At 47.6% G+C, this 27,745-nt stretch overlaps 1 protein-coding gene across 1 annotated transcript; it reads left to right on the top strand.

Annotated features, from left to right (window-relative positions):
* The first annotated feature begins 8,435 nt into the window (after positions 1–8,435).
* On the top strand, positions 8,436–15,408 carry LOC120498354 (retinoic acid-induced protein 3-like). The gene is made up of 4 exons (XM_039700950.1): positions 8,436–8,856; positions 11,319–12,283; positions 13,281–13,324; positions 14,090–15,408. The coding sequence occupies exons 2-4, from the start codon at positions 11,350–11,352 to the stop codon at positions 14,180–14,182; spliced, it is 1,071 nt and encodes a 356-aa protein (XP_039556884.1). The 5' UTR covers positions 8,436–8,856; positions 11,319–11,349; the 3' UTR covers positions 14,183–15,408.
* Positions 15,409–27,745: the final 12,337 nt, after the last annotated feature.

The raw sequence follows: 27,745 nt of genomic DNA, 5'->3' as shown, positions 1-27,745 counted from the left end.
GATGTTCTTCTCCCTAGCTTAGGGGAGCTCCTGGGTTGTCAAGAAGTTTGGAAGAAAAATAATCAATGTCAGGGACATGGCAATCAGTTGTATTTTTTGTCTAGTTCTGTCCTTGCCTTCTCCTAGCCCTGAGCACAACATCCAGTCTGGAAGTTCACATTTAACAGTGTAATGTTCTTTTCTAATTCAATATTGCTGCTTGTCATTGTAAACATATCAAGTTTACAATATCTTTAGTGACCATAGCAAATGTGAGATAGCAAATATTTCCACAGGCTTATCTGAAATCAGGAGAGGAGTTAAATGAAGCTGTGAGGTGAGACAAGGAAACTATACCAGCAGCAGATAAAGAAACTATACCAGCAGCAGATAAAGAGACACTTTTGAGTTCTGACAGCTGGTCTGAATTGTCTGTGGAAATTTCCATCTGAACTTTCAATGGAATAATGGACTTTTGGTCAAATGATTCAGCAGGAGTATCTGTGTATGTGAGTGTTTAAGACTATATATTTGAGGGATTCTTTTTTATTTGCATGAATCAGAAAACTTAATAGGAATTTTACGCACAGACTGCATTTTTCTGTTAACTTTCCCTTTGAGATTTCCACTCTTTATCGTGAAAGATTTAAAGGGAGAATAATTAAATGGATTACATTAGGCCTCTGCTTCAGTTCTCAAGTACTTAATCTCTCTGGCTAGGATTCAAATCTATGGCCTCAAGTGCTCCATCTTTAAAAAGTGGAGCTACTGAACTAGATAGCATTTCAAGAGTGCACATCTTTTGGATCTGGCATCCCAAAGCAGAGGAGACCCATTGCAGAGGGACAATAAGTAGATATGCTACATAACCTGCAGTGAATTTTCTATGGAAAACCATTTTCAGTGATGCTTCTGGCTTGCAACTGCCCATTCTCTTTCTCAATCTGCCTGACTGCCACTTCCATTCCTGGCTTGTCATTGCCTTCTCTTGCTCTTCCCTCCCCTAGCTACTGCTTCCACCAACAGCACCCTCACACCTTGAAGTCCTTCTAGTTACTAGAACTAGAATTTATATCTAGTTTGAGTAGACATTGCAGCCACAGAGGCAAGAGCGTGGCAGGCAGTGCGAGGCTGGGCGTGGCTGACAGCGGGGTGTGTGTGCTTGCACACAGGTATGTGTGTGTTTGTGTGGGTGTGTGCCTGCCAAAATTAGGTAGAAACTGCAGAAAGAGGCCTCATTTTACAGAAGCCAACAGGAATGCTATCAGGCCTCTGAAACACACCCATGTGGCTGGTATGTCCCTGTGGGAGCTCAGTGTCTCTGGTGATACTTGGGAGCTGGAGATTTCATAAAGCATCAGATGTGATTAGCAAGTAGGGTGGAAAGAAACCTGAGAGACCTTAATACTGATGCCACAACTGGTCACTTCTGGCAAATGTTGCATTAAGAAAATAATTTTAAAAAAGGGGTTTTGGTGGGAGGAGTAAAGAACTGAAGTGCAGTCCTGGCCCTCCAGCGAGGCAGTATCCAGGGATACTGTGCCTGTGTTATCCTCAAAGCTGGAAGAGCAATCCACTCGCCTCAATGCACACCATGATGGAGGAAGCAGTGGAAGGAGACCTGCATGCATAATCTTGTGCCAAGTGAAAAGAGGGTGGCCAGCAATATGCTGGCCTTTTAATGGAGGATGCTGAGCTCTGTTGCCCAGCCAGCTCCATCCTCCACTCAGGACAAGCGTCCTAAGCAACCATCAAGCTCTCCCAGCAGTGGTGGGACCCACTGCCATCTGTGCATGAGATGTCCAATCTTCCAGGACAACATCTACCTGTGCCAGAAACCTGTGCCAGGTTCCTGGGTTGCCACGACAAGCGTCCTAAGCAACCATCAAGCTCTCCCAGCAGTGGTGGGACCCACTGCCATCTGTGCATGAGATGTGCAATCTTCCAGGACATACCTGTGCCAGGAACCAAGTGTTTCCCCAGGTTCCTGGGTTGCCATAGGGAGGGGAGTCCTCAGGATTTGAGTGAAAAGGCATTTTGTGCATGCTGAAAACATGGTCCTAGCCCTAGCCTGATAAAGCACACATCCTTGCATCCTTTCTATCTCATCTCTGAGCATTTGCAAGGCTATAGTGGTCTTTTTGGCACATGCACACTGAGCTGGAGCAGGACTTGAGCATGGACCAAACTAGTACTCCCCTGGTGGATGCTGACATCTGAGTGAGTCCTTGAGCAGCCCTCCAAGATATCTGACAAGTTTTATGGTCATCTATAATCAGGGCCAAGCAACAAACTTTATCTTGAGTGAGCTATCAAGCAGAAGTGAGGCGTTGGCTTTATAAGTCATTTATATATGATCTGGTAACTATTACTCACTGGCATTTCTGCCAGGTAAGCACTGGCCTGGCACTTCTAACAGTCTCCAGCTCTAACCCACAGGAACGCAAACCATCTCCCCTCAGATAACAAGCATCCACAGATTGTAATGCCACGGCTCCTGGGAGATGGCTGTGGCTGTGGAGCAGAGCAGAGCAGGCAGATGGAGCCCCCAACTCCAAATGCCTGAGCTTTGCTGCCAAGCCCCTAGCACCCCAGAAGAAACTGCACAGAAGAGAAGATTTTTCTCCCAGGACTGCAACAAGACATCCTTCAGTAGGGCTGCCACCAGAGCATTGTGTGTTATCATATTCTTTGCTTTCATTTTCCTGAAGCCTGGCTGAGATTCCCACTGTGGTTCTCTACATGGCTCCTCAGCAACTCTCCAGCTCTAGGAGGTGACACTGGGATTTGTGACACTCAGACAGCAAGAATTGCCTGCCCTGGGGGCCTGCTCTAAACTGTAAGAAAATATTTGGGATCAATAGGCTGTGAATTCAATTACTGGACCTTATCTTAAAATGGTTTGTTTCTTATATTTTTCTCCCCTGATGCTCATTTCTGTCAAGAAAAATCATAGCATTGATTAAAGGTTAATCTGCACACACTGACCAAAACTGCTGGCTTCTCCCCAAGCCGTGGTTCTGCAGTCAGTAGCAGACTTGCAGCCACTTGTAGCCATGCAGCCATTTCATAGAATCAATAAGGTTGGAAAAAAATCTTCAGGATCATCAAGTCCACCCAGATGTCTCTGATTAAACATGTAAACACAACTGTATTTTTGCCAATTTATCCAGGAGAGTCAATACTGAGTTTATGCCAGCTTTTATGCTGGCTGCATGGGGACAGAGATCAGTACTTTCATGAAGAAGCTTATTAATAAAAAATAATCCAAAATCTATCAATGTTTTTGTTTTTTCTTTTCTGATGAAGTCTAAAAGGGAGGAGTGATTTATGTTGGATGTCAGCTTTTCTTTCTGTTATTGTGGTGGTGTTTGATCCAGAAGCAGTAAGAAGAATTTTCCACATCATTGAGCAGGGTCACTTTTGTGTGCAGCCAGATTCCCAGGAATGCTCCTTGCATGGAAGCAGTTTCCTGCAGAATCTCTTACCCAAGACACTGCTGGCTGGAGAAATCAGATTCCAGGGCAGGATGGCTATCTCAGAATCTCTATTGCCAACAGCCACCCATGAAAAAGGGAGCCTAATCCTCTCCCAGCAAGCATCTCAGCCAGTCTTTGCAACCCCACATCCCACAATGTGGGGAAGACAAGGAGGGAAAAGGGGAAACCTACTCCAGACACAGGGGGCAAGGAATAACAAAAAGAACATCATTAGTGGCCAGACAAGTGTACCAAAACCAGGACTGGGACACAAGGAAAGCAAAGGCTGGCTCCTCCTGGAGTGCTTTGCTGAGAGTCTCTCTATCATGTCCCACTAAAGAAGCCAGACATCCCCTCCCTCCTAAATCATTACCCCAGCCTTGGAGTCAGTCTTTCTGGGAGAAAGCAAATGCAGGTCCTCCTGGATCTTCCCTGGCCTCTCTTCCTTTCTAGGGGTATGTTTTCAGGTCCCTTGTTTACTGAGAGTTATATTCCAAAAATCTGTTTATATACAATACCCAGTCATACATACCAGGACACCTTGCTGTTTTGGAAATGCATCAGCATAAAAGCAGATGAGGTTAATGTCATAAAGGAGGGCTGGAGCATTCTTTGCTGAACTGGTAAGTGGGTGGGCACAGGAAACCTCCAGGAAACTACATGTAGAGGAATGGCTCAGTTGTCATGAGTGAAATATTAATCAGCATACTGGTGAAAGTACTAAAGGAGTATTTTTTTTAACTTGTTCATGACCTTAAAAAGCACCAGTTTTGTTGAATGGAAAGGCTCTTCCTGGCCAAAGTGATCACAGTCACAGTTTCAGCTGTTCCCCCCTTATTTCTGCCCATTCTTGCTCCAGCTTCCACACTTGTGGAGTATGAAAGGCTGTGATAGCTGTCCCCATGGGACAGGAGCAAGTCCAAGGCATGAACTCAGCCCAGGTTCAGCAGGTACTCCAGGAGCTACTCCCTGCCCCTGGGTTTCCAGCTACCAGGCTGTTCACACCTGGGATTGTGTGCAGAAGTGATCCTGTTTGCAGCACTGCAAAAGCATCACATTCCTAATGAAGGACCAGGCAGTCCATTTCTGTAAGCAAGGTCTTCTCACCAATTAGGAATGCTGTAGCAGTTAATTCACAGGTTTGAAAGTTTCTGTTCATAGGATATACTCAATAACATTGATTTCAATATTTTAATAAGTCTTCTTGTCCTTTCCTTGACCAAGTCTATCCCTTTCCCAGTAAATGAAGATCCTGTACCAGGAATTAGGGCATTTAGGAGCCAGGAAGAGAAAGGGGTTGGTCAAAACCTGTTCATTTAAAGAAGGCAACCTCTTTGAGAGGAGGCAGCAATCAGCACAGAAAGCAAAGCATTGTTACATACCAGAAATGTTTATATTTTTCCTGAGACTGAAAATGGCAGGGAGCACAGCATGCAGTTTGGAAGAACTGATAGCTGCAGAGACAAGTAAAGGCTCTGAAGGACAACAGAATGAGTTTCTTCTGTCATTATTTTAGATAATATTTACTTTTTGGTGCAACACTCTTCATTTCCAAAGGAAAACTATTAAAATCTTAGAGTCTTACAGTTTTTGGTAATCCTTGGATACATGCTTTCAAAGCCAGAACATGAGGGATTCAAGGGCAGGACACCCAGGAGAAAGTCCAGTATTATGCAAAGATCCCAGATGTCCCTTTCCAGAAATTACACCCCTTCCCTTGTCTTCTCTCCTGTCTAAGGCAATGATGCCCTGAGCTGGCTGGCTGAAGACCCATCATCTCTGTGCCAGGCTCTTTCCAAGGCTGTCATAATGTTGATACCTGAACTGATTTAAAGGTGAAGAAAATGGAAGGAGCTTGCTGTAATGTTAGCTCAGGATGACTGTGATAAGTACTGGCACGGGGATGTTTTTCAGGGAGCAAAGCTGTTCTTATGTTATTAAGCTGTCTGTTGTGCACAGGTAGCTAAGCAGAAGGAATGACACAAACCTATTCACAGTGCAGCCAATATCACTGGTCAAACATAAACATGTTATTTAGACACATTCCAGAGCGCCATGCACCATCTCTCCCCAGGCATCTGCTTGCCTTATTACTTGTCTTAATAGAAGATGCTATCTCAGTCCCTGCTTCCCTCCCCACGCCTGGCTGAGCTGAGGGGCTGCAGCATTCTGCCATTTGCTGTGACACTGAAGCCAGTGGAGAAGGGCTGGCCCAGGGCACTGGGCAGAACTGGGCACTCCCACCCTGCAGGAGGGAGCAGAGCCAAGCAATGCCAGCAGCAAGAAGGGGCAGGGAGCAGAGCTGACTCAGAGGGAGAGCACAGCCCTCATCCTGCTGCCTGAGAGCTGGGAGTTGTGGGTGCCTGTAGCCCAAAGGGGTCAGACCCTGCTGCTGTCCCTGACTCTCCTTGTCAACTATCTCCTTCCCACTACCAGCAGCCAGCTTGCTTGTCCAGGGCTGCAATATTGCCAAAGCAAGCAGGGAGCTGCTACCAACAGCCTCCCACCTAAAGGAACTTCCAACATTACCAGCATTTTGCTGCTGGATTGTGTTTAAATTATTTTGGAGATTTGCTATGCAATTCAGCTGTCAAGTGTAAAGATCTGTATCATTCCCTTGCCTCCATCTCTGTTGGAAAGAAATGGGTAGTTTTCAGGTGTGATTTGGTTTGTCTTGAAGCAGATCAACTGCAGCTATCCTGGAAGTGCCCCTTTCTCTCCACCAATTCCCATTTCATGGGAATCCACATGACTGCCTCCAATGAAGAAGTCTGCTCTGTAGCACCTAGGAGTCTATTTGATTGTCCATACTCTGCTGCCTAGGGTCATTTGGGATCTTCTGTGTCATTAGAGTGAACTAATGCTCCAGAAGGAGCACTAGATTCCCACAGCTCTTGTATCTTCTATGCCATCCCTATGCTGTTCACTGAGTAACAGGAAACAGAGCACCTTCAATTAACTATTTATCTATGCTGGTGTACCAGAATTAAGTCCTCACAGTGGACTAGGTACCTACATATCAGCTGGCCATCTCACCTCTGAAACAGCCAGGGAGATTAAGCACTCAATCCATTTGCTCTGACAAAAGTGATTTGAGATGCTTAAGGGTATCCAAAACATCTGCATAGGACTGCCAAATCTGATAGAGAAGGTATGGGAAATTCATGTGCTCCTGCAGTGGTCACTGGGAGTTGAGCAGGAGACACTGGGGCATCTCAAATGATGCTATGCTGGTGTGCAAGCAACTAAAGTGAGGCCCCAGGCAATCTAGGCAACCACACCTGGGAGCATTTCACAGAAATAGGCACCTGCATCCAGTCAGCTGGGACAGTCCTTCTGACCTTACGCTGTTTGGGAGCTGAAGCACTCAGTTCACATTTAGGTAACAACCATCAGACATCTAAATTTAGGTGCCTCTATCTGCAGGTTACATCCTGTCCCTAAAGCGAGGTGACAGCCATCTCACCTTTCTGGTGTGATCACTGTGCAGACCAGTGGTGCCTCTCCACCCTCCTTGGCACAGCATGAGAGCCACGGACACCATGTCTCACTACAGTGAGTCAGCAGCCCTCAGGCTCCTAAATCACTTGGGATTGTTTTTAAATGTAGCCCCATTAGCCTTCTGAAAGTACAGGTTATGTTTGATGACTGAATCTCATGGATCTCTCAGGCATTCTGAAAAATGTCTGTGTTACTTTTATCTTTTCTTCTTTTATTCCCCTGACATAATTTGACAGGATGTATTCCATGAGGTCTTTTGTGTCTGTGCAAATGTAGGGAAGTAGCTGGCAGTCCATAATGTGCTCTGACAAGATGCAAATAGGCTGGCAGTGACCAGTGACCTTTGAAAGCATCTTGGGATGCTTTCCTAAGACAAGTTGGGTCCCACTGAGATGATGCTAAACTCTTCTCCATCTCTACTTATTTTCTCTTCTCATTTTTCAAAACTGCCTCCTTCTTGACTGGCTCACTAAGCCCAGGACCTGCTTTAAAGTTTAGATGAATTTCATGCAGAGAAACCTGGTATGTCCTTTCCTAAGAAGCCTCAGGATTTTACACTGAAATAAAAGTTGGAAGGACATGAAGAACTGTCTTGGGGCTCAGCATGGCCCACCCCACCATGACTGCACTGAGTGTTGCCTTTCACTGGATGAGCCACTGATCCCTGCAGGTTCTCATGTACTTCTGTGGGGTGTGGAAGAGAGGACTCTCGTATGAGTTTGGTGGCAATCTCCACATGTGAGATTCAAAAAGGATCAGCACCAGAAGGAAGCCTGAAGCCCTAAAGCAAACAAAATTAACAAGCAGATGAGACAGCTGTGGGCACTTAGACCTCGGCACAGGCATGTGCAGCTGCTCTACCCTCACCCCTGGTTTTGGGAAGGAGCACAAACTTCTTCGAGGTGAGGGGGATTTTTAGGTTTGGGGCTGTGTGTAGGGACTGAGTGCTTCATGTGGATAGGCCTTGATGTCAATTCCTTAATCAGGATAGTGAAATACTCCCAGTGAGTAATATTTAAAATAACAAATGAAGTCACAAACACATTGGATATACTCGAGGATTTAGATGGGGCTGTGATAGGTGTGTCAGGCCAGAGGCATAAAATGTAGAGCAAGGGGGAATTTGTCATTGCCTTTGCTCATGAACTGTTTGGGCCAGCAATTTGGACAAAGTGACTCAGCGCTGGCGAGCAGGCAGAACCGAGCCTTCTGAGAGCAGGGCTGCTCTGAGCGAGACACAGGGACAGCCAAGCTGCCCCTTTCAGGAGAGAGGCCGGTGGAAGGGACAAGCAGAGCAGCCGTGTCCCCAAAGGCAGAGGCAGCACCTGTTGCGAGCCCGGAGGACACAAACCATCCCCGGATCCAGGCGTGCCGCTCGCTCCGGGCACTGCGGGCCCGCTCACACGCCACAGCCGCCGCATCGCCCACTGTGCCAAGCAGTTTATCTGGGAGAAAGCAGGCAAAGACACAAAAGGCTGGGAGCAGGGAGGGGACGCACAGCTATTCATAGCCGCGGTCCCCACCCACGGGTGCCAGGAGCCAGACAGGGGAGCACCTTATCAGGTGAGCAGCACCCAGCGCGGCCCCGCGCTCCATCCCCACCCCGGCGCGGGGTGAGTGCCCCGCTGACGTCAGGAGGCCTTAATTCATTTCCTGGCACAGGGGCCGAATTTTCACAGCCGTGTCCTGTGGGAGAGGAGAGGCGGTGGAACTGGAATGGGCGTGCTCAGCCCCACCTCCTCAGCCCTCCAGCTGTTAAAGCTCCCAGGAGCGGCGGGCGCGGAGCTGCTGCTCGGCCCGGCTGGCGGGAGCGGAGGTGCCCGGGTCCTGGTGCGCTGGGAAAGTGCCTCTCCTGGACGGAGCCTCCTGCTGCCTTCTCCAGGCAGGACCCAGAAAGGTAACTCAGGGCAGTGTGCTCCAGGATCCAGGCCGGGCCTGCCTTCTGCAGCTGGGTTGGGATGGCTGCAGGACCGTGGCTGTGCGGGCACGGGTGCCACAGTGACCTGAGAGAGCCTCCCGGCCCTGGCTGTCAGATGGGACTGCCGGCTGGGGCTCCCGGGAAACGACTGGAAACTTCTGGGTGAATGGGTGTATTTTATGTACAAATATCAATTTGTACATAATTGAGAAAGGAGGGTCAAGTTGGAGGCAGAAGACTCCTCCTCTCTAAGGCGAGAGGCTACGATTTGAGGTGTGCTGTATGAGCTACCACAGCACAGGCTTCTTTGCACAGACTGCAGAGCCCCTTGGAATTCCTGGACACTGCTGTCGGTGCTGGATGAGCAGACTCAGCTTCTGGGGAGCAGCACTCACTCGGGAGACAGGGTAGAGGCTCTTCATGCCTCATCATGCCTGGCAGGACATCTACCCTGGAAAAAAAGAGAAGGCAGTAAAAATGGTTGCAAAAGGCCCAGTTCTCCAAGTCAGGAAGGTTATTTCCATCCCATTTGTTCCTCTGGCCGTGGTGGCTGGCTGTGGCGAGCACCACTGGCTGTCAGCACGGGTCAGGACCCAGAGCTATGGGTGTGCTCCGTGCTGTCATCAGGTCACTCACGCTGGTGCTCGGGGCTCTCCACGTGCCTCGACAGCGAGCACCAGTCTGTATCTGCCAGAGCTGTGAGCAGATAAGCTAATCTAATCACCATTAAATGTCGGTGGATAAAATTTTAGAATTTTCTCTCTAGATTTTTAGGCATTTATTACTCACAACTGTCCAGATAACCCAGCTATCTGTGCAAGAGATCATAAATCTCCAAAATTTTGTGTACATGGATTGTGAAAACTCCTTTGTGTGTTATCCACTTATTCCATGCTCTTCATGGGAGTCCAGAGTTCCTGCATATTTGAATAATTTGCATTTTATTGTAGCCAGCCTTTTGAAGAGCTGCACATCTTTTACACAGTGAGGTTAGAAGCTGAAAAAATATTTTCAGTTATTAGCAGGTCCATTGAAGCATATGTGGGGCTGGGAATGAGTCAGTGGTATTTTCACCCTTTGTTCATTCCTTGGTTAGATCAACTGCATTTATTAAAAACACAATCTGCACTCGCTAAAATCTGGTGGAAGGGTTTGAGAACCAAGATCATGAGTGCAGTATGTTGTTCTGGAGCAGGAAAATTAAGGCAAATGGCACAGTGAGCACTAAAGTCTAAATTTTGCAAGGTTGGTTTTGTTTTTCCGTCTATTAGAAAGCCCCTGTTTTTCCAGTGTGAGTCACCATTAAAGACAGGTTTGCCTCTGTTTCATTGTGATATTGTATCTAAACTTCTCTTTTGATTGATTTTAGAGACTCAAGCCTAACTGAGGAATTTAGTATTTAGAAATCAGTAACCTGGCCCCTAGGGTCTAAACTCCCTCTGTGCGTGCATAATGGGCCATGATGTGCTGTGGTTTCTGCATGTGCTTCAAGCTCCCGAGAAAGTAGGGAACTTAATTCCCCTAAAAATTCCCCCTTAAATGGGCACTTAAGCTCTCCTATCCCCTGGGAGACAGGCTTGCTCAGACAGCACTGAGGCGGCAGGAATGTGTTAGAGACCTTGACATCATCGTGGACTCCTCATGCAGTAGTTTGGTAACTTCTCACACAATGAACAGCGTTGGCTCTGACATGTCAGGTCTCTAGCCAGTGTGAAGCAGTGTTTTGGGGAGGAGAGTGAGGTCTCTGAGACGCTCCTTATTGCTACCCTGCCGTGAAGGAGAAATACGAGTTCAGGGCTAGTGGTTGGTGGCCTGTATTTGCTGTTGAATTTGGAGTGAGAAGAGCTGTGCTGGAGGCATCCGGATTAGTTATCTGCAAGGTAAAAGGTGTTAAAGTTCTCCATTCATAAGGGTAAACCAAAGCCAAAAGTGCCTCAGAGAATGTAAAAGGGGGAAAATGAATGTAAAAGGGAACAATGAGTTTCCTGTTTTGCATTGTTCCTGTCTGAATCTCCCTGGTACAAGGTACTGGTGTTGTTTGAACTTGTCAGAAGAGTGTAAAGTGTGTTATGACTACAGCTGCTCTTGTATCACAGAAGTGACAAGGCAGTTCCATCTCTGCACTGCAGGGCACCAAGCAAGTACCCACTGCAGTGCCTCACCTTCTCCCTGCTCCCCACTCCTAAAACGTTGCACAACATCAGGCACAGTGCAGAGGACGTGCAAGGTGAATTGCCTCCTCCTGAGGGGCTTGGCTTGCCCTCGATGGAGAGCCAGTGCCAAACTTTGAGATGACTCTGCTGCCATTGCCCCATGTCCTTAGCCCTGTGACGTCCTTGCCCAGCAAGGAGGGGATGGAGGTCTGTCCTTCCTCTCCTTCCCCACTGCCGACAGTACCCAGATGGTTGATTTGACAGCCTGTGCTTTCTCTTTTTCTACAGCTTTGGAGAGGTTGTTGAAGAAGGCAAGAGGATGACGACGACGACGACGACGTCTCCCCCAGGCTGTGGCAGCATCGATGCTGACTACTACCTGCTCTGTGACACAGAGAAGGCCTGGGGGATTGTCCTGGAGTCCCTGGCTGCAGCAGGCATCCTCATCACCATTTTCCTCATCTGCTCACTCTTCTTCCTCATCTGCAAAGTCCAAGACAACAGCAAGCGGCACATGATCTCCGTCTATTTTTTCTTTCTTTTAGGCACACTCGGCGTTTTTGGTCTCACTTTTGCCTTCATCATTAAACTCAATGACAGGACTCGCCCCACTCGCTTCTTCCTCTTTGGAGTCATCTTTGCTCTCTGCTTCTCGTGCCTCCTCACCCATGCCTGCAACCTCAACAAACTAGTGAGGGGAAGAAAGCCCTTCTCCTGGCGGGTGCTGCTGCTCTTCCTTGTCTCCTTTGCCCTGGTACAAGTTGTGATCAGCATTGAGTACTTAGTCACCATGTTTGTAAACCAGAGAGAAGAATTCCTGAATATGGTTCGGGAGAACACCAACAAGGACTTTGTCATGCTGCTGATCTACGTGCTCTTCCTGATGGCTCTGACCTTCTTGGTTTCCATGTTCACATTCTGTGGGCCATATAAAAGCTGGAAGAGGCACGGGGCGCACATCTTTGTCACTGTCCTGTTCTCCATTGCCATTTGGGTGGTGTGGATCACTATGCTCATAAAAGGCAACACGGTTTTAGACAAACAAACATGGGATGATCCTGTTGTGGCCATTGCTTTGGTGTCCAATGGCTGGATTTTCCTGATAATGTATATTGTCCCTGAAATTTGTTTCCTCACTGCTCCTGTGAAGCTAGAGGACTACCCTCCAGAAAATGACTTCTGCCAGCCCAAGTTCATAAAGCAGGCAACTGGAGTGGACAACCGTGCCTACACCCAAGATGAAATTGTGCAAGGTATGGTGAAGTGAATGACTCCACTGCCCCTCCAGCCCTAAGCACACAAGCACCACTCATGACCTAAAAGAGGTGGAAGAGCTACAAGAAAATATCTGAAGATGATAGGACATTCAAAATGAGAGGCTAGGAAAAAGTTTCAGACTAATGAAAGTTTGGAAATGTCCATGCAAATTAATCTCCAGACATGAGGGAAATGAGTGAGGACCAATGCAAAAGCAGTGTGTAGGAGCAGTGACTGGGTAGGAGACTTACTGCATGTCAGGGCTGAAATATAACTCTTTATGACCTTGCTGTGTCTGGGAAGTCCATGTTGAAAATCGGGAGGGTATTTTTGCCTCTTAGTAATGCATCAGCTCTTCAGGCCTATCTAGGTTATACCTTGGAGGTTATTTATTTCAGTTCTGATCAAGTTCCCTTATCCATGTAAGAATGAATCCATTGTCCAAAAAGGAGGCAAGGAGGTATTTTTTCTTTTTCTGTGTGAGTCTTTTGCCTACTTGGACAAAGCAAAATGTTTCTATCAATAGAGGTTTCCCAAAACTGTGGGTAGGAGATGTGATTCTTCTGGGTGTGGATTTGCTACTGGTGTCACGTTCATCACCTGGAGTCAGACCCCCAGGTTTGTGAGAGAATAGCCAAGAAAGGCTGTGCTCTCCCAGGGAATACCCTGGAGGGGGTCTTGTGCATATAGGTGGGAGGCATTTGGCTGGTGGTGGTGACAGTAATTGTGAGGCAACAGGAGGTGTCTAAACTCCAAGGCCACCTGTGTCCTGTTATTTGCAATACCATTCATTCCTGCTTTCAGAAGGAAATATTTAATGTCCTCCACCTATGGATTTTAGCCCATTCCTGCCTGCACACTGCATAGTTAGACCAGTCTAAAAGCAGCTGCTCATGTAGCCACAGATCCTGTGAATCTCCCTTGATGTGGATTTCTGAGCTACTGTGTAATACTAATGCACTAACTTTCCCCTGCCTTTCTCTTGTGACACAGGAAATGTCAACTACTCCCCATATGCTTCTCACTTTCAGATGAAGGTAAGTTCGTGCCCCTGTCACCCCTTTCACCACATGCAGGCTACAGGCTACTGTTGAGGTGCTGGAAGGAAGGGAAGGAGAAGGGGCAAAGACAGATGGGCCTAGAGCAGGCTTTGTGAAGGCAGGCCTGTGCTTTGCATGGAGCCAAGTGGTTCTGTCACTGGAAAGAAAGAGCTATGACGTGTCCAGGGACATGGGAAGGCAAGAGGGTTCCAGTGTAAAGAGGTTATGGATTTCAATACTTTGGGATTTGGTGCTACATAAGAAGTCCTCTCTTGAAGCACAGTTCCTGCATTAGACTGTGCCCTTTCCTCAGGAGGGTGTGCTTATTTCCTCAGGCCATGCCCTGAATGTATTGCAATCAGCAGACACTGTGCAGATCCAGACAGGCACCCTTTCCTCAGGAGGGTGTGCTTATTTCCTCAGGCCATGCCCTGAATGTATTCCCACCAGCAGACACTGGAAGTTGCAGTGCAGATCCAGAGCAGGCTGTCTGCATGTCCACCTGTCCATTCACCAGTCCTCCTTCAGAACACAGCCTAGACAGGCCTAGTAGCTCACATCATGTTCCCACATGGTCCCTCTGGTCACCTGTCTCCACTATTAATTTGTTCTGCCAGGATCCTCTTCCACAGCCTTATTTGCCACATTCTCAGGAAACCTTCAGCTTTGTTTCCCCCTTCCTTCCTTTGTTTTCTTTATAAGCCTTGTTTTATTACTTCTGTCCACTTTTCAAAGGTAAAGAGTTCTGTGCTTCCTTTTCAGGCCATTGAACCCCAGAATGATTTCTCCATCCCTCGCCCCAAGGCCCGGACAAGCCCATACCATGACTACACTGGTGGGAAAAGCCCCCAGTAGCAGCTCCCCAGGGAGCAGAGACTAAGTGCCCCTCAGCAGAGGCACAGGGAATGGGCCACATGGTGACAAGGGAGATGATCCTGCAGAAGAGTCAACCCACACCAGCAAAAAAGGAGAGGGATCCTCTTTCCCCCACACAGGCACCTTTGTAGCTCCCTGTTATTCTTCAGACACAGCTTTCAGACACAGCTCTGGCCATCCTGTCCCTGCTCACTCTGTCTGCATGGAATGGAGCTTCTCTCTTCTGATGGAAGAGCATTCTGGCCTATTTCCAGCAGGGATGCTAGAGAAGCAGGAAGATCATCAGCTGGGTCTGTGTCTGGCTTTGGCCCAGACAGGACCTGCTTTAATCAGCTCATGGGGGTGCCTGCACCCCTCATCTGATGGGAGCAGAGGAAGGAGCAGGAGCATCAGCCCTACACATTCCTTCCTCCTGTCCACCCACACAGACATCTCAGGTACTACTGAGGACATCTTTATTTATCCCCTGTTACTTTTGTGCCCACTCCCTGCCTGGCTGTCCTCCAGAGATCAGTGAAGAAGAGACACAGAGAGAGAAAGAATACTCCATTTTTCATTTTCATATTTGCTTCCAGCACCTTCCTCATCATCTTGGAGCCATGCTGGAGATGGGCAAGAAAACTTAATGACATAAAACCATCAACACTAATTTGCCCTGACACATGTTCCAATTCCTGTTCTAACAGTTTCCTTTCCAGCTCTGGCTCCTGCCCATGTGCCTCAGCTGAGCTCCCCAAGGTGCCTGCCCCCCCTGCAAACTCTCCCTCCCCACTCCAGCCATTCCAGGCTGTGGATCCCCAAAGACAAAGCCTCTTCTTCTTGCAATACCCTGGTGGGATATAATCCTGTGAGCCCTGGATCTCAGCCTCTTCCTGAGTGTGTCTGTGACATTAGCCAAGCATTTCCCAAGCAGCCAGGTTACAGAGGGCAGACACCCTTCTTCCCAAGCATGAGTGAGCAGAAGTGTGTGTGGTGTGTGTGTGTGTGGTGTGTGGACTGCACCCTGGTGATGAGCAATGAGTCTGCAGAGTTGAATCATTCTGTAACCTGCTTTGCATTTGATAAATAGCTTTCCATGGTATTTCATATATAACTACAGAGAGCTCTCCCAGTGGGTGTGTGTGGTACACCGGCGTCTGACACAGCTGTGTATTTATTTAGTACTTTGTATATGGACTGTTTAATTAATAAAAACCCAAACAGCCTGTCTGTGAGAAACTGGTGTTCTTCCTTGGGAATGTGATTCCTGTAATGGCTGGTGGGGTGGCAGCCATAGCTCTGTGTGGGTTGGAGTGGGCCACCTCTGGGAGGTTGCACTTAGGGAGAAGTGGCAGAGAGATTCTTCTTTGAAGCTGTCATTGTGGACCAAAGATCAGCTGCTTGAGGGTGCAGAAGAAGGGTTAGTAGCTTCTCCATGCTACTTTTCTTGAATAAAGTTGATTCAATGTTAGGAGTGCTTAAGAAATGAGGAAATATAAATCCAAGCCACAGCAAGCACATGCCAGAGAAAATATGTGTTTTCATCACTGCATGTGTCTGTATCTGCTGTGTCAATACTCCTGTGTTTATTCACTTGTCTCTTGTTGGGTACTTGCATGATCAAGAATAGGAAACATAGGAGCTTGTAGGTATGTAATTCAGTTTGTAAAAAGCTTTCTGATGTTCTGAATACATGTAATATTTTTATTTGAAAGTAGAAACAATATCAAAGCAAAATCATGTCAATGAAGATAACAATTTTTAAACCTCCTGATAATATGAGGCTATCGTTTCCCTTTTTAAAGAATAGTCTCTGATGAGATTCTATGTGGTGTGTTATGCTACCACATACCCTTATGCTTGGCAAGTAAACCCCTTCCTCGGGCACAGTGAATCAGGCAGCCTGGGCCTTCCCCACTCTGCCTACCAGCAATGAAGAGCAGCACAAGGACATCTGAGGCTTCTGAATCCCTTGGTATGAGACAGATCTCTCCTAAGGATTGATTTTGAAATGTATGACAGGATAACTTGCCTTTTTCTAGTAAATTTGAGGTGGAAATTATGCTAACCATCCTTCCTCTTTCTTCCACCTACACAGTTCACAGGTGTAGCACGGGATGAGGGAGAAAACTCAAGGCTGCTAATATAATATTGGAGAGCAGGCTGGGAAAAGGGTTTGTGAAGCTGTGATGCAATCTGTTGACTTGCAGACTGAAGGTAGGAGGGATATGCTTGAAACAGCATTTAACTTTCAATAAATTAGCTTTTCAAGCAGATGTGGTGTCATTGGTAACTATAGTATGTCCCAGGATGATGCAAAAATGTGTTGAAGGAGAGCCAGCTCCTCTGCTTCAGTGGAGTCTGGTGGAGCAAAGGAGCAGGCTAACAGGAGTAAAGTGTGCTCTTACCATGTGTTTTCCATATCCCAGACACTTACCAACTCCTTCACTAACTGCCGCAGACCAGAAAGTACCTCCCAATGTGCCCCAGAGGTGGCAGAACTAGGAGGGATGAGAGACATCATATGCACTCCCATTGATTCAGGGCATGGCGATTTTCTCAATTATTTGGTTGTTACTGTGCATGCTGCTTGGCAGAGAATGAAAATCTCCTTCCACGGATTTAGGAGTGCCTTTTAGAGTAATTTTTTTAAACCTCTGTAATGACACAAATACTAATCTGCCCAGAGTTATTTTGCAGTTGTTTGATACTAAGGCAGCTTTGTGTGCGAGCTCATTTAAATGCCAAAATAAACAAGAGTTTCTGTGGAACTTTGCACTGCTGGGTAAGAGGTGCTGCTGCACTGCAGGTTTCTCACACCTCAGGAGAGACTTTTGGAAAAGCAGCAGTTTCCTCTCTCCTTATAATTGAGCTTAAACCGAACCAGCTTGCCACTTAGTCACAGCACACATCCCAGGGAAATCCTAAACTGGTTGGGCCAGACAGACTGGACCCAAAAGGAACAAGTGAGTTGAGGAGGCAGGATCCTTGTGCTCGTTCTTCTGAAAACCTGCTCACTGGGAGGCCTGTAAGCCCAGTCAGGCTCATCCCTCCCCGGTCTCCCTTGGTGGTGGTGGTGTTTGCAGGTGCTCTGCCTTTCAGGGTCCTCTGGTTTCCAGTCCCTCCTCTCCGTGTTCAAGGAGACCAGAGAGCCAGAAATGTACACACCAGAGAAGGGTTGGCACAGAGCACACCTGGATTATGAAAGCAGCCAGGATTATCAGGAGGCAGGATAAACTGCTGAACTTCAGGTCAGGGGTGTCATGGGAAAAGAGCAAAGAAGGACAAAAACACTGTTCAGTCCCAGGACCTTCAGGGTCACCCTCCCATGGCCTTGCCAGGGCTGTAGGGCTCCACGTGCCTGGCCAGCAGTGAACATGGAGGGTGCAATAAACCCTTGGAGCACAGACCCATGCCAGTAGTAACACAATTTGGAATGGAGAGGAACCTTGCTGGAGTCACATCCCAAGTGCTCCCTGTCCCTTCTGGCAGCTGGTGCCAGTGCCACCCTCCCTAAACAAGATTTTTCTTTGAGAGGGATTCACCCTCTTCCTAGAAGTCCTGCAGCCCTTGCTGTGGCACAGGGGTCATGAGTCCCTCTTCCTCAGCTGGGACCATTTTCTCCAGGCTCACAGGGCCAGGTGATCACTTTAATCAGATCTGCTCCCCAAGGAACAGAATCACAGGGCCACAACTTGTGATAACTTTTGGTCCAAGTGTGCATGTTGCTCCTTTGCCAAAGGTGGGTGACTGTCTCACAGCAGGGCTGACAGTACAGGTGATATGTAATTGGGCAGTCCAGTGCCAGTTACAGCAGTCACCTTCTCCCATAAAAACCTTACAGTGTAGGTTTCAGTGTCCCCATCACACTGGACCAGAACCAGAGGCAGCTGAAGTGGAGAAATGCCTCCCATCTTCCTGATCCTGACAGAGGCAAAGTGAAGAGCTGGGAGCAGTCTCCTCCAGCCATCCCTGGCAGCTGCACTACAGCCTGTGAGCAGCACCTAGAGGGCAACAACACTCGGGAGCAAGAGACAGCATTCAGCCCAGCCTACATTTCCACTTACACTCTGCTCTTATCCACACACACTCCCCAGGGAGAGATGGATTTTGCAGCTTCTTAAAGGGAAACGTGAGATCGAAAAGCTGCCAGTGTGAAAGTCGTGTGCGAGTAATGCATGGGATGCCTCTTGCTCTATTCTGCCCCTTTAGCAGAATATTCTGCTCCCTTTAAAGTGTAAGCTCACAGAACATGCAGGGAGCTGGTGGTTCTGAGAATCCACAGAGTTCTTCCTTTTTTCCAGCTCTTTCCTACATTTTAGTAGGTTTAGTGGTACTACAGAGTCACAAAGGTTTTGGTCAGATGGGACTTCTGGAGAGGTCCAGTCCAGTTTCTGCCCTGAACAAAGCTCTTCTCCAAGACCAGTTTGAGATAAGCTGTGAATGTCTCCAAAGGCAGAGATCACACAGCTTTTTGGGGTCCCTATGCTAGTGTCCGACTGCTCTCATTGGGACTTTTTTTAAACCTGTGTCTAATCAGAATTTCCCTTCTTGCAACTTCTCTGTCATCCTTTGACCTTTCACTGTGCACCTCTGAGAGAAGTCTGATCCTATCTTCTCCGTAGCACCCATGTAGTTAATAGACAAGAGCACCTGGATCCCCCTGAGCCTTTCCTCTGAGGACAAAGCAGGTCACTCAGTCTTTCCCCCTGGTGACATGGTCCAAGCAGCTCCCAACAGTCTCAACAGCTCCCCTGGCAGACTTGTTCCTCTTGATCAAGCTCTGTAGCAGTGAGACAGTGAGAGACCCAAAGTGGACACAATACTCCAGAAGAGCCTCCTGAGCACTAAAAAAAAAGCAAATAACCAATTCCCTCACCTTGCTGACTCCATCCTTACTCAGACAGGCTGGTATGTGGTTGGTGTACATTGCCATAAGCATGCATCGCTGGACAATACCTTCTTCAGACTCATTTTCCCCAGCACCAGTCACTCCCTTTGCCCTGGAGGAGCTTGTGTGTTATAAATAGAAGGGACTGAACAGTCCTGAGCCTCCCTCTGTAAGGCAGGTGGTTTTTGACAGGAGCCAGAAATAGCACCTAAGGCCGCTGAGCTGAGGCTGCAGCTGCCTCTCCTAGGAGGAAGCCCTGGAGAAGAGAAGCCAAGAGCCCCTGCTCAGATTTGCCTGCTTTCTGGAGCTCTGGTGCAAAGCAGAGGTGTGCCTCAGCGGCAGCAAGCCCAGCCCTTGAGTGCCACCAGGGCTGTGTCACTGCACCCAGGCTGGGGTGGGTGAGCTGCTGGTGAGCAGCTGCACTCAGGGGAGCTGTGCACTCTGGGGCACCCAGCCTCTGCCCCAAGGCAGCCTCTGACTGCACTGAGCAGGGAGGGACAATGGCCACGAGACTCTGCTGGGGTCCCTGCCCCACTCCATCCACCTTGGTTCCTTTGGGCCTGGGACATGTCATATCCCCTCTCCCTACCTGCAGCACACTCACCCAGTACTTTCCTATTTAGGATTCCTTCCCTCCCTTAAAGTCAACATGTGCTGCCACAGGCAGTTTCTAGGGAAACTGGTGTTTGCTTTGCTTTTGCTATGGTGACGAGTGAAGCACCCTTCTAGATGTGAGTGCCATTTTCTACAAGACACTCTGAAGTGCCAGGCATGGAGCAGGAGCTGCCCTCCCGTCTGACCAGGCTGATTTTGTTTGCATCTATCTCCAGAGACAGCCAGGGCTCTGCCTGGCTCTGCCTGGCTTTCTTTCATCAAACTGGTAAGAGGTGCATTTGAGGAGAAAGCAAAGGCTGTGGCTTACAAAATGGGCATCCTGCTCTCTAACTAATTAGTCAAGATCTGAAATAGAATGCCGTGTCTCCAACATACGTCACTGTCTGCTGTTTCTCTCTCAGAACAGTCTGTAGTGAGGATCATATGCTTGAGTATAGAGAATTGCTGATAATTTTTGATGACATCTCCAGTCATGGACAGAAAAGAACCCCAATATCCCCCAGTACTGCTCCTTGCTCAATGCTGTAAGAAACAATGTTTTCCTGCAAATCACGTTTCCTGGTTTTGCCAGACCGAGCAAGCACATTTGAATTCCGGAGGCTAGGCACCGAGGGGCTGCTCAGTGTCACTTCACCATCCCAGGGCTCCCCTATAACCCAAAAAGCAGGCTGCTCCTGCAGGCACTCTGTTTTAGCAGTGCCCAACCTCCCTCTCTCACTGGCTGTTTGTCACCTCCTCGGCCCCTACCGCAGCCGCCTGAGACAGGTGCCAAGGGCGACAAGAGCGAGGCAGCCGGCTCCGACAGCGATTCCAGCGCCCGCCCTCCAGAGCAGTGGGCCTCGTCCCACCGCGCCAACTCCCGCAGGATTGGAAGCAGCCCCCTCGGAAACAGGCAGGAGGCTGAGTTTAGGGTTCTGCTTGCTCAGAGGAAGCGGAGGCAGCGCCGGCAAGGGAAGGGGCCGGGAAAGGAGCCGGCGGCGGGGCTGGAAGCCCGGGAGGCTCCTCCTGGCATCCCGCCAGCGGCCGCGGGGGGGCGCCCTCGGCCCGCGGTATTTTTATTTTTATTTTTATTCTTATTTTTATTATTCTTTTTATTTTTATTAATATTAATATTAACAACCACAACAATAATGTTATTTCATGGCCTTACATTGAACTTCTGTAAAATTTGCCATTTTGCCACCATTAAATGATTTCTTTGAACTGGTGCTGGTGCATGTTCCAATTAAAAAAAAAAAAAAGAAAAAAAAAAGAAAATAAACCAAACCAACAAACAAAAAACACCCCCCAAAAAAACCCCAACCAAACAAAAAAACACACACACAAAAAAAAAAAAAAAAGAAAAAAAAAACAAAAAAAAAAAAAAAAAAAAAGAAAAAAAAACACAACAAAACACAAAGAAAAACAAAACAAAAAAAACCCCAACAAATCAAAAACCACAAGCAACTATAACTTTCCAGCTGACAAAAGGAAGCTTGTCCACTGGGATGTTCTGCTTGTTTTATACAGCAGCACAAAGAGCTTGTCTCTGAACTCATTTTATTTTAGGCACGGTTTAGTTTGACTTCAACCAGCCCCTTCCTGACTGTCTGCACTTCAGCTGCTGGAGGGAATGGGCTGCCTGGAGAGGCTGCTGCCTGTCTTTGGTGAGGTGTCTGCGGTCAAGGAAGATCAGTGAGCACCCAGACCCCGCACTGCAGGTTCCTGGTGCTTCACAAGGCTGCAGGACATGGGCAGTTGCTGGGGTGGGCAGCAGGTGGGCATGCTTCTGGCAGACTGACTGTCCAGGCAGAGTAGGCATCACCAGCTCTGCTCCCCGTTCTGTGCAGCCCCCCAGGTGGAGGCCACCAGCCTCTGGGCTTGCCTAGGTGGGACTATGCCAGTCAGAAAGCCAGGAGAGACCCCCAGTGTCAAAGCCTGTGCTATCTGGAATAACGTGGACAAATCTATTACACAAAGAAGAATCCTTTGTCCTTTCTCTTCCTCACTCATCACCACCATCAGTACTATGTACAGAGACTGTGTTGTGGTTCTCCTTTGTTACATGCAGACTTTTGGGTCAAAATCAGCAAATGATCTGTGTGAGATCAGACATCGACAGGGCCAAGATTAAATGCCCAGTTTTTAAGCACAAGTCGGCTCAAAAGCAGATGGATTCACTGATGCAAGGACGTGTCTGCTGAGCCAAGGCATGCTCAATTCCTCAGGGCAGAGGCTGATGGAAGAACTGTGGGACAGTCGTAGCACTGCTTCAAATTACCTGAGAGCTGTCTACTCACTTTTTGCAGCATTGCAGCGCCCCTGTCCCCCTCTCTGCTACCCGGCTCCTGTCCCAGGAGAACATCGGCCCTACTGTCCGCTGAGCTTCAGTGAACTCTCTGGAAGCCGAGCAGAAACCTGTCCTGTGTGAGTGGAATATGGAATATGGAGCCGTCTGTGCCATGGGATCTCCAGCAGCCAGGCGGGGGCACTGCGGGATCTGCATCCACGCGGGCACAGGCTCCGCTCCTGCCGAGCCCGACAGAGGCACAAAGGTACACCACCAACCATTTTTAACCCGTGCACAGCGTTCGGGTGAGCTCACACCAGATCAGTAGCTCGTTTCTTGGTGGTGATCACATTTTCCATCCGACAGCAGCAGTTCTAAAGCCAGATTTACTGAGGTGTCTAGCCCTGGTTCTGGCTACCAAATCCTCAGACAAGTGGGGTGGGAGGAGGGGAAAGTCCTCTCTCTGCAAGTTTCTTTAGGAGTTTCACCTTTTTTTGAATATCGTTTGTCTTTATTGTCTGGCAGTATTTTCTAAATTGGAATCAACTTTATGGAATGAATGAGGAAATGCTGAAAGAAGCTGCATGCTCCTCTACAGGATCCCAGAGATTAAACCCTTGCTAGTGTCTCGCCTGATTTCTCTTTCACAGTGCACTCTTGAAACGTAGTCAGCTTTTGGGGCATGCTCTGCCTCCAGCTGTGCATACAGTGCTCACACTGAAATTAATAGAAACATGATGATATATTTGAAGTGAGAACATTGGGGGAAAAAAAGTTAAATTCTTACAGGTACAATCAATGGCAAAAGTTTCTTTGACTTTAGTTCTCACCTCAGAGACATCTACAGGTCTAAGTACCTAAGGAATCATTTTTATGGCTATATGTGTCTTATCATAATCCTAAGAAATAAAAGTAAATAAATAAAAAAAATAATAAAAAAAAAACCCAAAACAAAGCAACTCATTAACTTGGAAATATAAGGATTTTAAAAACATTTATTTGTGGCCTCCCTCTTAACAGAGATTTGTTACTCCACTCTCCTCTCCAGAGATTTGTTTAACCCCACTGTCTCAACCCCAGTCCTACTCTGGGGAATGGAAAATTGTTTGTATTTGATGGGATCACCACAATTGTTTGTATTTGATGGGATCATCACAATACAAGGTACTAGTCACCAATTTGCATTGTCTTTTGAGTTGCTAAGAGTCTTTCAGATGGTCTTCCCCATCCACATGTTTATCCTTCCATCATGGTGGGGAAATGATACTTCCTACATTCAGGGCAGAAGGTGAAGGTCACATTTTCACCATGCCTAGGTGATTGCTCACCCACACGCCCAGGTGAACTGCTCTGTGTCATTCAGAAAAGAGGGTCACACCTGGGCTGCTTCCAGGCAAGGACTCAAACTACAGGAACTGGTGGAGTCACCATGCCTGGAGGTGCTCAAAAACTAAGTAGCGATGGAATTTAATGATATGGCTTAGTGGGTATGGTGGCATTAAATCAAAGGTTGGACTTGATGATCTCAGAGATCTTTTCCAAGCTACATGACTCTATGGTACTGTGCTCTCCTTCCCCTCTCTACAATGGAGAAATCTGCCACCAACATCTGCTTTACAGGACAGAGGGGACTAAACAGGTATGACAGCTCTTCTGAGCAGCAGCCTTACTCTGAAGGGACACTGCTATCAAGTACAAGGTTTAAGAGCCCCTCCTGGAGGAGGCTGTCCTTTCACCTGGAGGAGGCTGTCCTTTCACCCAGCACTGCTCATCTGCTTAAATGGAAGCCTCTGCAGGAAGAAATGACAAGGGTCAAAATATCTGGATGCTCTCAGGGCACAAAGTAAAGGGATGTTTGGTATAGGTCTTCACATTCAGACTGTCCTGTTGTCCCTGGCACTCAACTGCAAACCAAGCACAGAAGCTCAGTTCAGCCCACGCTGGCAGCTGGGCCCCAGGATCTCTGTGGACCCTCCACTCCAGCACTGACATTGGCTGCCCTACCAGCTAGATGAAGCATGAAGCGAGTGCAGTTTCCCAAAACAAGCTGCATGCCTGCCACTTCTGCTGTGTAAAACCAGCAGTTTCTTGCTGCAGAGATTTCATAAGAGGGAGGAAGTCATGGGTTAGTGGCACTTGGTCAAGGGCTTTTCTGGCTGCACTATGCCTGGCTGAAACTCCTGATCCTTGTCTCATGAGCTGGACCAGATTTGCAATCATGAGCAGACATCAGGGGGAATGGGAGCATCTCCCAGTCAGGCAGAATGACCTCCTGTCTCCCTTGGCAGAACAGCTGAGATGCAGCTCCCTGCACCCAAACCATCCATCCCCCCATTACACCATGGCCTCCTCCTTAGTGTCCATCTGTTACCCTGGCCAAGGGGAGGAGAAAAGCAGGAGTGGAATGTAATCCTGTCACGTTGTGCTGACACTGAGCATTCACCCTTTGCAGCTTCCTCTGAGCATCTGTAGCACTGCTTTTCATGTCTCAGCTCCGTCCAGCTCTGCAGGTGAATCCCTGAAAGGGCTGTGAACTAACTGTGCTTTCTTAAAGACCTGAAGAATGAGGACATTATTTACTTTGGTTGTCGATGGGCATCAAATGGTGTGAAAGAAATGTATGCCTCAACTCCATCACTATCTGGGACCAAAATAGTAGATAAAAGGAAAAAAATCTGTGGGAGTTATCATTATATGGAGTTGCCATGGAAATAGCATGAGAGAACTTGGAGGAGAGCTGACACGCTATGTCTCCAGGAGGGCATAAATCTCCAGCTAGCCTCACTCCTTTTTATCACATTAACAGGCAATTTTTTTTGCTTCAGCAAGAGGTGGGAAAACATCAAAGCACAGTTCTGACATTTTTGTCTATCCCTTGATTTCTCTGATGAAGACCTCCATGACCCCTCAAGAAACAGAAAAGTGAACCCTAATGCTCTTGGTAAGTTGCCCTAGAAACCATTTAATAATTTCAGTAAAATGGTAAAAGGGATGTAATTCTAAGCAGAAAATATTAATGACTTTTGTGAAATCATATTAAAAAAGCCCTTTATTAAATATGTACTGTTCTAAGAGTTTCTCAAATAAACAAATTATGCATTTCATTTAGAAGGTTTTTTAAATGCTCATTTTTAAGGAAAAGCATTACAATTTGAAGGATCTCTTTCAGGTGAAGTTGCTGTCTTGTGCCATTGCACTGTTCTGGGAAGTCTGTTTTATTCTCTTCTCTCAGCTGCCAAATCCCATTTTTAATTTATCTCATACCCCCGATCAGGACAGGACAACCAGACCTGCTGCTACGTTATATCCTGAGGCTTCCCAAACACAGCTCCAAGGCACGATGCTGTATGGGCTGACATCCTCCTGCTCACAGGTCCAGCTCTCCATCCTGCACTTCCTGGCAGGCCATGGGTCCCTGCTCTGGTGCTCTGTCCCCACTCAGGACTATCAGTGGCACCTGTGGCAATGTGACCCAGAGTGATCACACTTGGCATCCACTGCACCTGAGTGTCCCTGCTCTGGTGCTCTGTCCCCACTCAGGACTATCAGTGGTGCCTGTGGCAATGTGACCCAGAGTGATCCACCACTTGGCATCCACTGCACCTGAGTACAGGAGTGCAAGTGTGAGTGAACAAAACCACTTCTGTTCACTGACAAAATTGTTGTCCATGCCTATAAGGCCTCACATTTCGTTCTGCTGCATTATTGCTCCAATTTTGTAAAATGTTTTCTAGGATATTGGTTTACCTGCCCTACTTTTCTCCCTTTCCTAGAGGCAAGAAGGACATTCAGCCTCAGCCAGGCTCTACAGGGTAGAGGGTGGACAGGAAAGCCTGGAACAGGGCAGCAGCAAAGCCTTCTTATTTGTACCTTCTCCCTTTCAGCAGAGCCCATAAGTGGAAAAGGAAAGATGCCTCCAACAAGACCTTATACTCCCCACCCCCCAGTACCACTGCAAGGGCAAGTGAGATGAAAGGTCTTTTTTGACAACTGTATTTCTAAGAAAAAAGTCTTAAAATTATCTAAAAACAAAACTTGTGTTAAGTTCCTGTTGATTGTTTTGTCTCTTCGCTCAGCATCAATTTAATATAAAATTATACACATAATTTTATAAATGCTATTTATAAAGCTGTGGATACATATTATGCATATTTTGTGCCAAAATGAATCAATTTTTACCCATATGAAATGACAAGTCCCAAACACTGAATAATTCCACAGGGGCTATTTTTAAGGCACTTGGTGGTGCATTTGTTGCTGAGTAGCATCTCTCTGTCTATAGCCATGGGAATAGACACCATTTTTAGCTTCTCATAATTCAGAAGCTGGAATCAGTCCAGAAGAGTTTGCCACAACAATTTGAAAGGCTATTTATGATAAACGGATTTGTGGATTATGGGATCAAACATTTCAGAAAACAATTGTGCTTACCTTCCCATCAGGACTGTCTGGGGAGCTCGTATTCATCCCCTTCCTAAATGTCCCTGGAACAGGAACTGCAGTCACAGGGAGACTCTGTCAGGGTGGCAGCTCCCAGGATATTTTCTTCATCTCCCTGGGGTGCCTGGTTGTACCTTGCTGCTTTCAGCAGAGTAATCTGGAAGCAGGTGCCTTCAGTATTGCTTCAGGATCATTATTTTCATTTGTTTCTTTCCAAGGAAAGGAAAAACATTCAAAGCCTTTTCAAATGCTACTGCCCTAGCATCAGGAGTGGGAGTAACTTGAAAGGTGAAACAAAAATCCCTGTCTGTATCTGCAGTTTTTTGCTACATTATGTGCATTCTGGGCTTCCATTCAAAATAAACAAATCTTTAAAGGCCAAAACCTAAATCATATGCTTCAGAAATAAGCCCGCATTTTTCTCTCTTATTCAGAAATAGCATCATCATGATGAAAAATAGATGAACTCCTGTTGCCTGTTAACAAACCAGCTCTGTGGAGAGCTGTCTCCAGCCAAACGACTCCCCTGGCTCAAGATCTGGCCTTCATTCCTGGATTCAGAGAGATGTCCTGTGCAGCCATTCAGAAACTGATACAAACCACGCCTGCACCTGAGAGGCAAAGTGGGGAAAGGGCACTGCCTGTCCCACGTGTGAGCAGTGCCACTGCCATGCCCAGTGAGATGGGAGAGGTGTGGCATGAAGCTACACAGGGGTCAGCACACGGGCAGATCAACAAATACACCTGGGAGGAACAAAACCACACCTGGGAAGCCTGCATGCTTCAAACTGCACCCAATTTTCCCACTTCTGTTTCCTCCAGGCCCTGTTACCCCATTTGGATCAAAACCTGCAGGACTGCATTCACCATTTTGAAATGAGCTGGGCAGGTTTCCAACTGGAGGGTGTTTTAGACCAGAATCCCAAGATGCAGTATCTCATAAAATTGTCATTTCTGTTTCCCTCCCTGCCTTGGGACAGGGAGGAGTGCAGTCTCAGCTGCACTTTGTGCCTCGTGCCTCAGGGTTTCACCCCTCCAGGGAAGCAGTGCCAAAGATGTCCTCAGAGGAAGAGCAGTGCTTTCCACAAAGGCGTATACCCGAGTCTTGTGCAAAGCAGAGGGCAACACAGCAGGACAAGAGTCAGGCAGGGAATTTCCAGGGAGATCTTTGTTCCCTGGACCCTGCTGTATGGAGGAGAGATAGTCTGTCTCAAGCCAGACACAGCAGGACAAGAGTCAGGCAGGGAATTTCCAGGGAGATCTTTGTTCCCTGCTGTAGGGAGGAGACATAATCTGTCTCAAGGCAGGGCTGGAGAAGCTGGGAGGAATCTCTGGTTCCTCTTCTGTG

This window comes from Passer montanus, unplaced genomic scaffold, assembly GCF_014805655.1.
Source record: "Passer montanus isolate IOZ18808 unplaced genomic scaffold, ASM1480565v1 scaffold146, whole genome shotgun sequence".
Classification (NCBI taxonomy): Eukaryota; Metazoa; Chordata; class Aves; order Passeriformes; family Passeridae; genus Passer; species Passer montanus.
This window is presented reverse-complemented; position numbering and strand designations above follow the sequence as displayed.